Source organism: Chlorocebus sabaeus, chromosome 21 (assembly GCF_047675955.1).
Source record: "Chlorocebus sabaeus isolate Y175 chromosome 21, mChlSab1.0.hap1, whole genome shotgun sequence".
NCBI classification, from domain to species: Eukaryota; Metazoa; Chordata; class Mammalia; order Primates; family Cercopithecidae; genus Chlorocebus; species Chlorocebus sabaeus.
This window is the reverse complement of record NC_132924.1, coordinates 59,624,994-59,640,210: the sequence shown is the minus strand read 5'-3', so window position 1 is coordinate 59,640,210 and position 15,217 is coordinate 59,624,994. Positions and strand designations below refer to the sequence as shown.

At 36.6% G+C, this 15,217-nt stretch overlaps 1 protein-coding gene across 5 annotated transcripts in view; it reads right to left on the bottom strand.

Annotated features, from left to right (window-relative positions):
• The window catches only part of HEPACAM2 (HEPACAM family member 2), a 43,878-nt gene that overhangs the window by 25,524 nt on the left and 3,137 nt on the right, over positions 1-15,217 (bottom strand). For 4 of the 5 annotated variants that reach the window (XR_005242413.2, XM_007982149.3, XM_007982151.3 and 1 more), the window contains exons 2-4: positions 10,849-11,199; positions 7,165-7,449; positions 269-565 (exon numbers count right to left, since the gene is read on the bottom strand). Coding sequence is in view for 4 of the 5 variants with exons in the window: in XM_007982149.3 (XP_007980340.3) it covers positions 269-565; positions 7,165-7,449; positions 10,849-11,199 (933 nt within the window). In the remaining variant the exon portion in view is untranslated. Of the gene's footprint in view, positions 1-268; positions 566-7,164; positions 7,450-10,848; positions 11,258-15,217 lie in introns of those variants that run through there. The other variant, XM_007982152.3, reaches the window with a different exon arrangement.

The window sequence follows — 15,217 nt, the reverse complement described above, 5'->3', positions numbered from 1 at the left end:
GAGTGCACATTTAGAAGTAATTTATGGAATTCACTTTTTCTTCATAGCCCTTCACAATTGAATTGAATTTCTCCCCTATTTTGTTTTGAGTTTTCTTTCTTTGAGTCCTAGAAACCACAGCTTCATTAACTCTGGAAAGAGAGATTTTTAGAGTATATGAATAATCCCACAATGATTTTCTTTTCCATATAGGTATAAGATAGGGGAAAGGCAAGGCCAGCATGCATTCGTGTTTTATTAGGATCCCTTCCTTGTATGTCACACATACCTACAGAAGTGATGATAACTGTGAAATGAGTTTCATCTTGCCTGCCGGTTATATTGTTGTAAGCACAGCACACATAGTCAGTTGTCTTCTGCGCTACTTTCTCAGATGCAACTTCTAAGCGAGGCCCATGCTTAATGATATGTGTTGTATTGTCAGTCCTCCTAATCCAGGAGTAGGTGTTGGGGGGATAAGAATCAGCAGAACAGTCAAATAGGATGGCCTCTCCAAGGTCAACAGTAAACACTTCCCCTACTTTTAGCCCTTTATCAGAATTCACTTGAAGTCCATAAGGTCCATCTGCATCAATATAAAAAAAGAAATAGATAAGTAGCATAAGTAATCACAACATAGGTCTTGAGTTTGGGAGAGCTTAGTAGCATTTTACTGTTTTTGAAAGTCTTCATCTTAGAATTGGATGAGCAGGTCCTTGCTTAGACTCCCAATAAATGATGAGGACCTAAATCTATTTTATTTTGATATCCATGAAAGTGAAAATTATTTGAGATTTGATTTGAAATAGTGATTTGAACTAATCTGAAATAGTAAAAGCCTGAAATTTCACATTTAATTTTACAAATGCTGTCATCATAATTGTGATGCTAAGGTTTTAAGTAATGTATTGATACATCTGCAATCTTGTAGACAAACTCAATCTTTCTGTTCTTGTATGACTAGCTTATTTTTATATGCTGATTTATTTTGTTTTATTATTATTTTAATTGAGACATGATAATTGTACATATTTATGAGGTACAGTGTGATGTTTTGATCGCATGTTTTGATACACATATACAGTGTGTAATGATTAAATCAGTCTAATTAGTACCTCCATCACCTCAAACATTTATTATTTCCTTTTGTCAGGAACATTCAAAGTCTACTGTTGTTGCTGTTTGAAAATACACCATAAATTGCCATTAATTATAGTCACCCTATAGTGCTATAGAAGACAAGAACTTATTCCTCGTATCTAGCTGTCCATTAACCATTTTTGTGTCTATTAACCAACTTTTGGTTACCCCCTACCACTCCACCCTTCCCGATCTCTAGTAACTACTATTCTACTCTCTATGTCTATTAGATTAACTTTTTAGCTTCTACACATTAATATTTCTGAAATAGTCATTGTACTTGAAAATATTTTTACAACAGATTATGGCCACTATTTTCTCTTTAACAACCATATTTTCGGTACTATCTATTTTTCTTCTCAGTGCTAGGGTAGGCCATATAAATATTTATAGCAGACATTGTTTCACATGGAACACTGTGCAAATAGACATAGGGGTGTTTGGTATTTTTACAACATTTTAACAGCTAAAGAATTTTTTAAATCCTCCCACCCACGCCCCAGCTAAGCTTAGGATTGCATTTGAAAAAAAAATTTACATCTTCCTTATCGTTAACTAATATGCATTGATTATCAATAAACTACTTAATCCCCTGGTGTTTTTTTCCACATTGCAGTACTCCTGTAGCATTTTACCATTTCTATGGTGTTAGGTTGCCAGTAGGTGAAGACACATTTCCCATTGCTTTCTTCAGAGAATAAGGAAAATTTAAAAAATAATCTTCACCTAGATAGGTTTTCTCATTCAGTCTAAATCCTGGCTTATAGTCTAAAAATCTTTGAGTTTTAAGTATGCTTATATACACCTTTCAGCTGCTCATTACCAACATTTATTGGATATCTGCCATGAGAAGACACTTTAAGTGCTTATGCAGATAATAATATTTAATATTTAAAGCAACCACCAGGAGGTAGATGTCATTATTCTAATTTTAAGATGAGGAAAGTGATATTTAAACAATTTATTTGCCCATGGTCATATAGCTATTAAATAGCAGAGCTGGGACTCTAAAATATATGCACTTAATCATTTATATTACTTCTCTAGAAAGAAATAAAGTGGTATAACTTTCTATATCATAATAGTTTATTGTTGTCTAACTATAGTACTAGTTCTACAATCAATTACTAATTATATATTAATATTAATTCTGTAATCATCCAATCAAGTAATGAATCAAATATTTATTTGAGAGCTGCTAAGTATGAGATAATATATTTAGAATATGGGAGATGGAAGTATAAGACATTCATATTCTCAGGGAATTTACAAACTGGATATGGCTATGGATGGTTTGCTCAGTGATGACCTCATCTTAAAGGCCCTGATTTTTCTTAAAGTATGAGCTATTTATCTCTCCACATGCAGAATAATAGAATGTAGTAACTAAACATTAGGGTAATTGATTTTTTTCAATCATTAGCTAGGCATTCTTTAGAAGTCATTTGAATTTTTTGGGTCTCATTTTCCTCACCTTTTTATATGAAAAGATGGGTTAGAGGACTGATTGCCAAGATTCTTTCTAACCCCTTTGAAACACCAGGATTCTTGCCATGCCATTAAAAGTATGGCCAAAACTGTAATTACTTTTGCACCAACCTAGTAAAACCATTTTGGATATTGGCAAACCAATCCCAAGTTCGCAAATTCCCAGAGTGGTTCTTTATCAGCATTTTCTGAACAATCTGCCACTGAGGAGACAAATTTTCTAAGCTATAACAGAAAATGAATATACAAAACAATAGATTATCTTTAGCTAGAAAGCATAGACTAATCTATGTTTTCTTTCTAGAGTAAAAGGCATATGGAGAAATGTGAAGGAACCCTACAGGTTTTTACTAATATACCTGCATGAGGTAAGCCTGCTTTCAGAAAGCAAACAGAAGTTAGTACTTTCAATTTAAAGTAATCAGGAACTGAAGGTACAGGATTAAAATAAGGAGAGATTTCTGCCCCTTTCCTGTTACTGTATAAGAAGCCTGTTCCCTCATTTCAGGCTGTGACACAGTCTCAGGTGAAACCACTGTGATAAAAGCTTTAGAACAGTGTGCTGTAAAATGGAACTCTTTTATTCTGAATTCCACTAAACAGTAAGTAGGGCAATGGGAACAAAAATTTGTTTTTGCTCACTCAACCAAAATCAATATTGAGATTACTTTGCACATGGTGTGATTCTAGGCATAATGAGGACATCTGAGATGTTGATCACATGCTGTGTATGGCTATTATCTCAGGCCTTGTGGTTCAGAAGAGATCCTTCATGTTGTCAGCATTGATAGAACATTAGGGAAGGAAAGATCACCAAGCAACGGGCATGGTTATGGTTCACATCGGAGGAAACCAGCAGGAGGAATTTACTATAGTTTGGAAGAGCAAGAGACCTGAGTCTATGTACAAAAACTAAAGTCTGAGGGTTTTTCTAAGAGTAGAGCAAGGCAGACTTGATAAAGAAGAAAAATGTGGTCACAAAAACACAGCCACTCAATTTAGGTCTTCATCTTCCCCCTGGTTTTTGGGGTATAGAGAATGGGGCTATGAAAACAAAATGTCTAGTAATTTAATACACATAAAAATGAGTGTTACTCCTTTTCAAGCATGCTGATATTACTCAAAACTTTTTGGGGAACTCCTCATTTGGAGTTGCCTTAGGACCCTGCTGCATAATGGAGTAGTCTCACAAACAATAATTCTTCAATTTCAATTTCAGAGGGTGGGTTTAATTTGTAGAGGAAGCCCATACTCATTTAGAGCCAAGGCTGGTAAGTAAGGTCAATTACCTAATTTAATAAGATCATTCTGGTTTAAAATAAAAATACCTTTAAAGAAAGTAATCTGATTATCTTAGCTTATCTTCCTTAATCATGTTTATTTTGATTTTGTTACTTCCTCATTTATTAGGTTTCATGATTGGCGTAATTTTTTCTCTTCTGTCTGTTTTATTTATATGCTATATCTGGCTCTTCAGAAGCAGCCTCAAATCCCTCAAACTTCCTTGCCCCCACCTCAACACCTCTTCCAACTCTTGAACCTAACACTTTGAAGCATTTCAGTTCCTTGCTTCTGGTATGTTTCTTAAAAGGTAACATAGTTTATCTATTTACTTAAGAAATGCATGGTTTTTTTTTTGTTTTTTTTTTTTGTTTGTTTGTTTGTTTTTTTTTTCAGAAAATCCTAAAATTCAGAGAAGCACAAAGATGAAAAGAAAGTCATTTGTAATTTTGTTGCTCAGAGAACCAATATCCGCATTTCATGGATGATTTTCAAGTCCTTCTTTAATGCATCTTTTTCTCTCTCTCTTTATCACACATGCACACAAATCTAACTACATCTCACACTCTACATGTTGCTTACAATCTACTTTCTTCCGACTCTACTATGATGTTATTTCCTTTATCATTAGAACTCCAGGCTGACTATCCCTCTACTTGGAGGGGCAGCCTACTACCTTATTCAAGTGAATGGGCCATCCAGTTGGAGATATTTGGAGTGATTCAACTAGAGTGATCTCTGATACCGAAGATGAAAGCAGAAGGATAATTCCATTTTGACTTTGGATTATGGTTTACTTTCTTGCCTTTGGAAGAGAGCTCCCAATAGAAATGAACCCTTTGCCTTGGGGATGGCTGTTTACTAAATGACTTGTAAAATCACATATCATCTGTTCTCTTTAACAATTTATGACTGTGTGGGAACAGTACCTAAATTTACATCATGATGCTGTTTGCCGCCCTGCTTGGGAACAGATGGTAAGTATTTACTGTGAATGACCTTTTATTTTTCCTTTAATTTTTATCACGTAGAGCTCTCCACTGCAGCATTGCCATATGTTGCACACAAAATGCAGTGGTTACTGGGTTATTATTTACAGCTGGAGCTTGAAGGCATATCATGAACTGCAAGTAGATACTTGTCTGAGTTATTGGTTTGACATTGTAGTCCACCAAGGCCAATACCAGGTTATGACATCACAATCTCATAAGTATATAGTCAGTCTTAATAGATTTTGTTATACTTTTTCTGCCAAAATAAAAATTAGTTCCTACTTTCATGGAAAAACCCTTCATGGAAACAGTGCCTTTAGAAAACAGAATAGTTGATTTTGCTAAAGGTCAGGAAAAAAAGTGCTAAAGCACTATAATGAAGAAGCTGTCATCTTATAATGGGAATTTAGCCTTTTTACAGCATCATCAAGTAACACTGGAATCTAAAAAGGATATGAAGAAAGATAATCTGTTCCATTTTAGTCCAGTTCAAGAAACTTTATTGATTTCTTAATCTCTGTCAGCTATTGCCCTATGGATACAAAGATGAAGAATGCAGAACTCTGGTTTGGGTTTGTGGTGTTCATGAGAGTCAGGGAAAATAGAATGCAGAGAGGACCAGGAATGAGAGTGCCTAGGATGCTGAAGGAGCACAATGAACCTGTTAGTGACACTGAGGTGGTGAGACAAGTGGAGGCAGGCAAACCTTTCTGGAAAGGATAATGTGGTGAAGGAAGAAGAAGGTAAACAGATGAAGAAAGAGAAGTGTGAATAACACCAACCAAGGCACATATTCCCAGCTTGCAGGGAATGATAAAGATTGTAAACATTTGGATGCCACATCAACAGATAGGATATACAACCAATCTTCAGATTACAGTATACATTTTATTTAATTTTTGTTACTCAAAAGCAACAAAACCAACCAACCAAAACAAAAATAGGGCTAAAATAGTGACAGCAAGAAAAATTATTAAATTAATGGGTCTGGGTTGTGTTTGTACATATTATATGGTAGGTAGTAACTGTTTAGCACAAATAAGAACGTGATGTTTGATTTTTAAAATCAAATAATCTATAAAGGAATGGGTCCATAAATGAATAAATAAGTGAATGAATGAGTATCAATAAGATAAGATGTTGACCAAGTGAAGGATTCTGCATTTGAATGTAAAAATAGTGAAGACAAAAATTAGTAATGCAATGTTCACAATTAGCAATTAACAAGAGTCAAAATCTTTCTTAAGCCAGGTAGATAATTCATCTTTACAATGTGTAAATGGAACCCACATTTGTAAATTTCCCAAATGTTCTTCTTTCTATTATCTGTCATTACTCTTTGCATGTGATAGATGTTTCTCTGTGAGATTTTCATACATAATGTTTAAAATAATGTAAAGAAAAAAGTTCAATCTGTCAGCAAATGATAGATTCTGTGAAGTGTGAACTTACTCAAATTGGGGTATTCTCATTCTTTCAAATAACATCGTGAAGGAAAGAAGCCTTAGGAGCCTAAAGCATAATGTTTAACATTTGCAGGTTTGATTATAGTTTTCTTTCCCATTTTTATATTTTCCACACTATGTATCACGGCATATTCCGTGATAATAATGAGATTGGTGCATAGACTTGCACATGTTGAAAGAAAGATCTTATTTTCATTTTTCCAGATTAATATGAACTGTGTAGCAAAACAAAAGTATATTTCAAAAATGATATTTGCATGTGCCTGTAGTTGCTTAAGCAATTTTCCACAGGACTTTTTCATTTAAATCTATGGCTAGAGTTTAAAGATAGGCAGGTAGGGATGGAAAGACATACAGATAAAGAGCTAGAAGAAATAATTGACGTAAAGAAAATATTTTACTAGAGAAAAATAAAGTATGTTAAATTCAGGAATGGTAATATTTGGAGAGGAAAAAAGTTCTTCTCAAGGTATTTTTCAGTTTCTTCATTGCAGCCTCTGCATTGTTCTGGTTCTTGAAATTGAGATTCTTGCATTCCACTGGGAATGAGGTAACACAATGGACTGAATCACGAAATACAACCTAAATGGCCCCTGGCCAGTATTTCAACTTGATCTTTGAGAAACAGCGTTGTGCTAGTAGACATGTTTCATACAAGACAGTGCCTAGGAGGTATGATTAGAACTACTGAACTACAATAATGGTAAAAGCCAAATGACATCTGGTACTTATATTCTCTGTGACTATCCTGGGAGATATTCTCAGAAAACAACAACAACAACAAAAAACTCATGAGTTAAAAAAAAAAATAAACTTACAATATATGATGGGCATAATGATATCACTTTCCATTTCACTGACAGGGTTCCTCACCAGGCAGCTGTAATTCCCAATGTCTTCCTTGGTCACTGGAGCAATATGAAGGGTATTGTTTTGGGGAGAAAAGGAGTAGGTAGAGCTGGTGTGGGCAGGTCTCCCATTTTTTAGCCATTGGTAAACTAGCCGAGTGCCCCCTTCCGCCTGGCATGTCAGGGTCATGTTCCCCACATACTCCACGGACCCAGAGGGAGGATGAATCTGCACCACTGGCTTTGTGACAGGATCTGCAATATTAAGAGAGATAGGAATGATTTTTTTCTTCTCATTGAATTATAATAAAACCTTATGAGGTCTTTCCAATATGAAGTCCTGGATAAATTATTCCAGCATTTTACACTGTAAATGTAGACAGCTCAGGTAATAACTAAAGAAGAGAAGAGAATAAAAAGCCAGGGAAAATGCAAAATGTCAAAATATGAGAATATCTTTTATAGTAAGAGATAATCAAATTCCAGAACTTACTTTTCAAGAATGATCTAATGAAGCCCTTTACTTTATAGGTGGCTGAGAATGGAATGCCAGCTTCCTTATTTCCTGTTAATTGTGCTTTCACCAACACCATAAAGGTACACTTTCCCAGGCAAAATTTATAAGGTTATTCCCCTCTATTGACTTGTCCTAATGTCCCAATAGCAGCTGGTTGGGATAGATGTGGTGAACTCAAATTTCTATCATCTGCAAAATATACAGCTAATATATACTATACTTTTGGGAAACTGAGGGATAGTTTTAGCGAATCACATATGTACAATTATTCTTTCTATGTATGTCATGAAGCAATTACAAACTTTAATTGCTTTACATTTGTGTTGTAACATTATGTTAGTCACTTTAACAAACCAGAGCCTGCATTTCAACACTGACTCGGTCTGAAAATAGGATAAAATACATTCTTGGGCTTTTATCAAATTAGAGAAAAAAATACAAATCCAATAGAAATTCCTGTTGGAAAGTCAAGTCATAGGAAAATAGTCTTAGTTCATCATCTGCAACACAGTAGGCTCTTAATATTTGTCAAAGTAAATTTCCAAAAATGAGTAAATATTTTCTCTCTGAATTTTAACTGTAAAGTTGATGGATTATATAATCATGATAGAATCATATAAGAATCTGCAACCGTTTTTGGCAATTTTCTTTAATCATTGAAGTTCTTGACATAATTGATAAAAACAGTGGCTTGCCCAGAGTTACACAGCAGTCAGTGGCAAAATGAAGAGGGCTTCACATCTGGTAATGTTTCTCTTCTGCATTTTGGAGAGGCGTGTATTTAGTAATCCCCTTCTATGTATGACTACAGCACACAGAGAGAGTAGGATGATACATAAGTGAGAGATGATTGTGTCCAATGTTTAGACTTCAATTTCCTGTCAAGCTTTTAATTAGGGTCGATGCATCTTCCTCAGGTAGATTTATTTTGACTTGTGCTCATATTTTTGTACACTAGAAAATGTGCATTAGAGAACAAACTAACCAAATTCTCCATCCCAGAGAAGACAGAAGAAAGTGAAAGAGAAAGGAGGTCGAAAGATAACTTATAGGGGAGCCGAGTAGTTCTGAAGCCTCTAGCACTTTTCAAGGAGGGTGTAATCAACTGGCTCATCTATTTAATTTAATCCTTCATCTTCCCTGGCAAGAACAAAAGATTGGGAAAAGCTTTATGTTTGTGATATTATGATTTAAAAAGAAAACAAATTGTGTACATTTAATATGCAGAAAAATCTTTTATTTCAAATGCACCTGTGTGTGGAACTGTAAGTGGTATGAGATACATAGGTAACACATCAACAGTCTTGTATGAGAAGAACCAATCATTAGAATAGTCACTGGTATTGTGATCATACCTTTGCTTAAAACAGTATAACTCAGATGAAGAAGTTTTTCTTCTGAGAAGAATTTTGGCACAGGCCCTAAAACCCTACTGAGGCTTTACTAAGTTTTTGGTTGCATTTTCCTAAGCAGATTTAACTTTACTACTAATTAACAAGAAAGGATATTGTATTAGGAGGGAGACAGGACACCATATAGGAAATCTTCATGGAAATTCCCTTTAGATCTCTCTTGTCTTTTTCCCCACAATTGCTCTATAGGCATTTGCTTTTACCTTCTGCATCTTTACTCCCCTGAAGTCTCCCCGGTCTCCTCTGTGGCCACTCATTTACTCCACAGGTAGTTGCTGAATCTACTAGCGATCAGCAAAGGTTTTAAGCACTGAGGACAAAGCAGCAAATAATACAAAGTCCCTGCTCCCAGGGACCTCATATTCTAGGTGGGGAAGAGAAACAATAAACAAATAAAAATCTATAATATGCCCGGGTAGTAATAAATGCTATGAAAGAGAGAGAAGCAGAATTGGAGAAAGAGAGTGACTCTCTCTCTCTCTCTTTCTCTCTGTCTTTCTCTCTCTTTTCTCGGAGTGTGTGTGTGTGTGTTTGGGGAAGTGAGATTATGTTTTATATAGCGTGGTCAGTAAAGAATTCACAGACAAAGTGACATTTGAGCTGAGACCTAAAGGAAATGAGGGGAGCATGCTAGTATCTTGGAGAAAAGCTGTCTAGGTAGACCAAACAGCAAGTACAAAGGCCCTGAGGAATGAGTGTGTTTTGGCCTGTTTCAGAAAGAGCATGGAGGCCAGCATGACCAGAACCAAGTGAGTGAGGGGGATACAGATAGGAAAATGGGGTCAGATAGGCACTGGGTATGTGGGGAATTGCAAATTGTTAATACTTTGACTTATACTCTGAGTGAGATAGAAGCAATGGGAGGATTTTAAGCTGAAGGAGGCAGGAATAGAAGCAGGGAGAGTAGGTGGCAAAGCTATTAGGATAGTTCAGGCCATGGCTGATTGTGGTATTGAGTGGGGCAGTACTGGGGGGTGGTAAGTGGTTGGATTTTGTCTATATTTTCAAGGTAAAGCCAATAGGCTTTCCTGTGGACTGGATGTGGGATGTGAGAAAAAGAGGTCAACAGTGACTGCAAGGTTTTGGCTGGAGTAATTGATAGAATGGAATTCGTATTTATTAAAATGGGGAATACTGTTATAAATAAACAGGTGTAGAGAGGAAAAATCAGAAGTTGGGCTTTGGGCACAGTATATTTTGTGTATGTCACTTACTTCAATAAGGAAAACAAGTGTCTGAAAGTTAGCTGACCCCACTGCCCCTCAGAGGACATTTTCAGGCATGTCCATTGTCCCTAAGTATCATTCCTGCACAAGTCTCATCCTCTTCCAAACAGTGTACTGAAACAAAAATCTTCATGACAAAAATAGGGCTCTTCCCAGGGTATAGTCTATTGTTGAGAAAATAAGATTTTTCTCCATCTCATCAAATTGGCAACATTATACTTGATAGTTCCCAGACAAACAAACAATAAGTTATATGTAGTGCTTGATTACCTATTGCTAGGCACTAGGTATATCTCTTACATGCATGTCTTATTTAATCTTCAGAAAGCCTTGTGAGGTAGATAATGTCATTAGTGCCATGAGACATTGAGGCTTTGAGGATTAATTGATTTGTGCAAAGTTGTGAAGCCAGGATCTAAAGCCGAGGTATTTTAGTCTCCTGAGCCTTTGCTAACTACCATACTAGACTGCTACCCACATACACTCACAGCGGACTCACCATCAACCGTGACTTGTATCTTCTGACTGGAGGATAGAGTTCCATTTCCCTGAATGTTGACCTTCACAATGTAATTGCCTTCATCAGAGAACTGCAATGGGTTGATTAGCAGAGAGGCATTGGGTGGCATCATGGTGAACTTGTGTTGGTATTCCAAGTCAGGAACCACAGACTTATTCACAGAGCCCAATAAGTATTTGGGCATCGTGTGGGGTCTCTCAAATAGCCATATGATCTGGATGTCTGATGCTGGAGTGTGGAAGCCATAGTGGACGGGTAGGTAGAGGGCCTGACCTCTGATGCCATGGACAGTGTGTGATGGCACTGTCACCCTCAGCCCCGAGCAAGCACCTGTTGCAAAGGAAAGGAAGGTTGTGAAGAACTTGAGCCACATTTCACACTCTAAAGGGGCAACTGCAGAGAGAACCTGATCAGGTGATAATCCTTTTCAAAGAAGAGTGGCTTCTAGGTACTGACTATTCTAGTACGGGTTACATATAGAGGTAAATATTTGTCTCTGAAACTTTCTGCACTTTAAAAACTCCACCCAAAGACTGTGCTGATTGCACAAGATAAAAAGGAAAAGCAGAAGTTATTTTCTATGATTGCTACAGAATAATGGGAAAAGGAGAACTAAGAAAGTTTACTACTTCTAAAGTCCAATGAAACCATTAAAACATTTGGAATTATGACTATATTAATGTCTGCCATAGCATATCGTAATCTAACCGTGTGATTTGAGAAATACTAGGGGCTATTTCCTCCTAACATTTTCCCTTAAAGCCGTCTGAAATGACTGAATATTCCATTATTGGAAGTTCTTCCCTTTAGCCAAATGCTTGCCAAACGCAAATATCCCAAGGAGAGTGGTATTAAACCATTGTCAGTCATGACCAGTTATTTCCACCCAGAACAGGCATCTGGTTGGTGTATTTGAGAAACAGCAAGAGGCAGGTACAGATGGAGCACAGTGGAGGAGGAGGAGCATGATAAGATATGAGGTCAGTGAGGTGGCTGTGACAGACTGGCAGGACCTTAGGATCATGGGAAAAACTCTGGCAATTTTACTCTAAGATGGGGATGCAATAGGAGTTTCATGAACAGAAAAGGGCTATGATTTTTCTTATGTTTTATTAGACCTAGTCTAGCTGCTGTGAGAATACACTGGAATAGAGCTAGAGCAGGAACAGGGAGAACACTTAGGAGATGACTGCAATGTAATAGGCCAGAGACAACTGTGCTGGAGACTAGGGTGTTAATAAAAGACGTCTTGGAAAAAGACTGATTGTGACAAAAGGATTTTCTGACACTTTGAGGGTGTCAGAAACAAAGAGGATGCCAAGCTTCTTGACTTGGACCAACTGGAAGAAAGGAATTGCAGTAAATAAATTAATCATGGGGAAGACTGTGGGGAGAATAGTTTTTTGTGGGGAAGACGAGGATTCAGTTTTGGGCATGTTCATTTTGAGATGCCCATTAGACATCCAAGAGGCAAAGTTGTGAAATCCTGGTTAACGAGAATTTAAGAGAGGATGAGGGACCTGGAGGGCCCTGGGGCATGGAGCTCTGCCCAGTGGAGAGCTCTGGGCAGTGCTGGGGATTTTGGGGCCTATGCATTCACCGCTGTACCTTCAGGTTTCTTCCCAGTTTCTGGCAACTGGAGATTTCCCCATCTTACCTTAAGCCATGATATATTATTTTATGTTATTTAGCATTTCTATGTATTTGCGGGGGGAAGAGAGTCTTCCTTAGCTTGGGTTACCATGTTGCTGGAAGCTCTTTGCTTCAAAATCCTCATATTAAAAGGGGCAATATGATACCTACAACATAGGAACATTTGACATAGTAGAGAGTGAGAGAAATTTAAATGTGGAATATTTTGAATAATGAGAGAAAAAATAGACAACAGAAAAGAAACTGTAGACAATGAGTATAGACGACACTTTTTGGGGAGTTTTGCTGTGAAGAGGAGCAGAGAGATGGGGCAGAGGCTGGAGAAAGATCAAAAATGAAATCAAGAGAGTTTTCTGCTACTGGGAATGTTCCACTGGAAAGGGAAATGTTGATGAGGCAGAATAGGGAAGGGTGAAAGTGGAATAAAATCCTTAAGCGGGTGAGAAGAGATGGAAATTAGATATAAATATAAGTACTTTACAATTTTAAATTTCTCAAATGCAAAATGTTTATCCTCTTTGATCGCTTCCCCTTTTTCATTTTTTTCTACATTTTTTTCGTTTCATTCTACTAGAAAGGGAGTGTTTAAGCTTCATCCAAGTCATGTCATGAAAGGTCATCAATATTAAAAAGGGAAAGGTATTAAAATAAATATTAAAAATATTAAATAAAATATTAAAAAGGTCTGTTTGCCTTTTGTGATTTTTTTTCTTGGAAAAACTCAAAGACGTAGGCCTGCTCCTATGAGGAATCCAGTTCTACCAACAGTAAATTTATCTCATTCCTTCCCAGAGTGGAGGTAGGAGCAAAGATTCCCACAGTTTGGGCCTTTGGCTAGCTATTAGTAGAGAGTGAAACTGTGGGGTTGGCGAGAAGTTAGAGCAAAGAATCCAAGAGGAGAAAACACCAAAGAGGAAGATAGTTGGTTAGAGAGAGAAGAGACTCCTAGACTCTCAACTGAAACTTACCGTATGGACTGAAAAGCAGATAACTGTAAGAGAAACATAAAGACATGTCTTATTGTCTCCTTTGCCTCTGTGTGTTTTCGTGATTAACTTCTAAGATTTTTTTTCTTCTGATAATGGACCTACTTGCACACTTTGGTGATTGGTCCATAACAAAGGAGTTACAAAGATGAGAATTCCCTTCTGTATTCTTTTCTGCCAAGTGTAAGACTATTAAATCTGGAATTTTTCCTAATTTAAGTGATTAGAAGAAGAGAAAACTGGGTGCTGGGAATTCTAAAGAGGAGATAAAGTGGATTACAGAAAGGAAGCAGTGGTTTTCGCAATGAAACAGTAGGAGAGAGAAAGAAGGATGGGAGAGTAAATCTATGTCTCAAAATTACTGATGTCTATGATATGTGAAGCAGAGGCTGACAGTGGTGGTGAAACTCTTAAAGTCATAGATTTAGTAAGACATTGGGCATTTGGATGGGAGATCAGCACAAGAAAAGATTCCTCTTTGTCTATCTGTTTTCTGCACAAAACAAAATGTATTTATATGCCTTTCACTGAAGTTGAAGATAGGTGGTTCCTGACAAGTTCCTGGTAAGCAACAGTTTAAAAAAATAGGTTTAGTACCTGTTATTACTAACTTAAGATATGTAAATTGGAACATTGGAACTTTCACTGATTAAGTGTGTTGTTCCCTCCTTTTTTTTTTTTTTTTTTTTTTTTTTTTTTTTTTTTTTTTTACACTTGGGTAAATATGAAAATATTTACAAGGGTTTCATGGCTCACTACTGATCTTGGACTCCCATGTTCTATGTCCACCACTTGCAAATAGCCCTAAAATAATGATTTTCAAGCACCTATTCTCTTAACTTGAAGATTAATGTGTTTGTTTTTTAATAAAGTTAAAGATCTACTGAAATATGAAGTCCTAGTAAAGGACACATACTTGGGGTAAAATGGTGATTGGTCAGTTATGTGACCTTAAATAAGTCATTTTAATTCTCAGACTCAGTTTTCTCATATGTGCATAGGAGGTAATACTGGATAAGGTGTAAGGCCTTTCTCAACTCTCTTAATTTTATGTTCTTGACATCCTGAGGTGCTTTTCCAAGGGTAGAAGCTACCTATATTTGAAGGTGAAGGGCCCAGAGGGTTTTGACAGGATCCAAATTGAGAGAGGACCTAACGAATTTTGAAGAATTGAGTCTCAGTTTTTGGTCCACTTACTAAGTCGTCAATACTTGGAAATCCTTTAATAAAACAGCAATTCTGTGTTTTTTTTACAAAGAAATCAAGGGGAATGATGGAAGTCCATATAATTGCCTTGGGAATGCACTGGAAAAAGCTGTACCACTGCTAATAGGGAGCAGTTTTGTCATGGATGTACTGGTTCACTTAGGACATTTCACAACACAGCCTAGAAACCACCACTATGCTGAGAAGGTCTGAATGGATTCTGACCAATTTGTGCTTGTCATTTGGGAAAGCCATTGCCAAAGTCCTTCTCTGCTTTTTTTTGTAATCAACTTCCTTTGTAGTTATATTTGAAAAGATTGACTGAGATGTATTTAATATTCTGGAAATGGTTGGGAGGCACTATATGACTATGGGGTGACAATATCGCTGGAATAGAAATGTTGATGACTTTTGGATCTTGACCCAGAATGTTGAATCTTACATATGAAAAGACTGGTTAGAGAGTCCATGACTAAAATTATGGGAGGAAAATTTTATTTAGT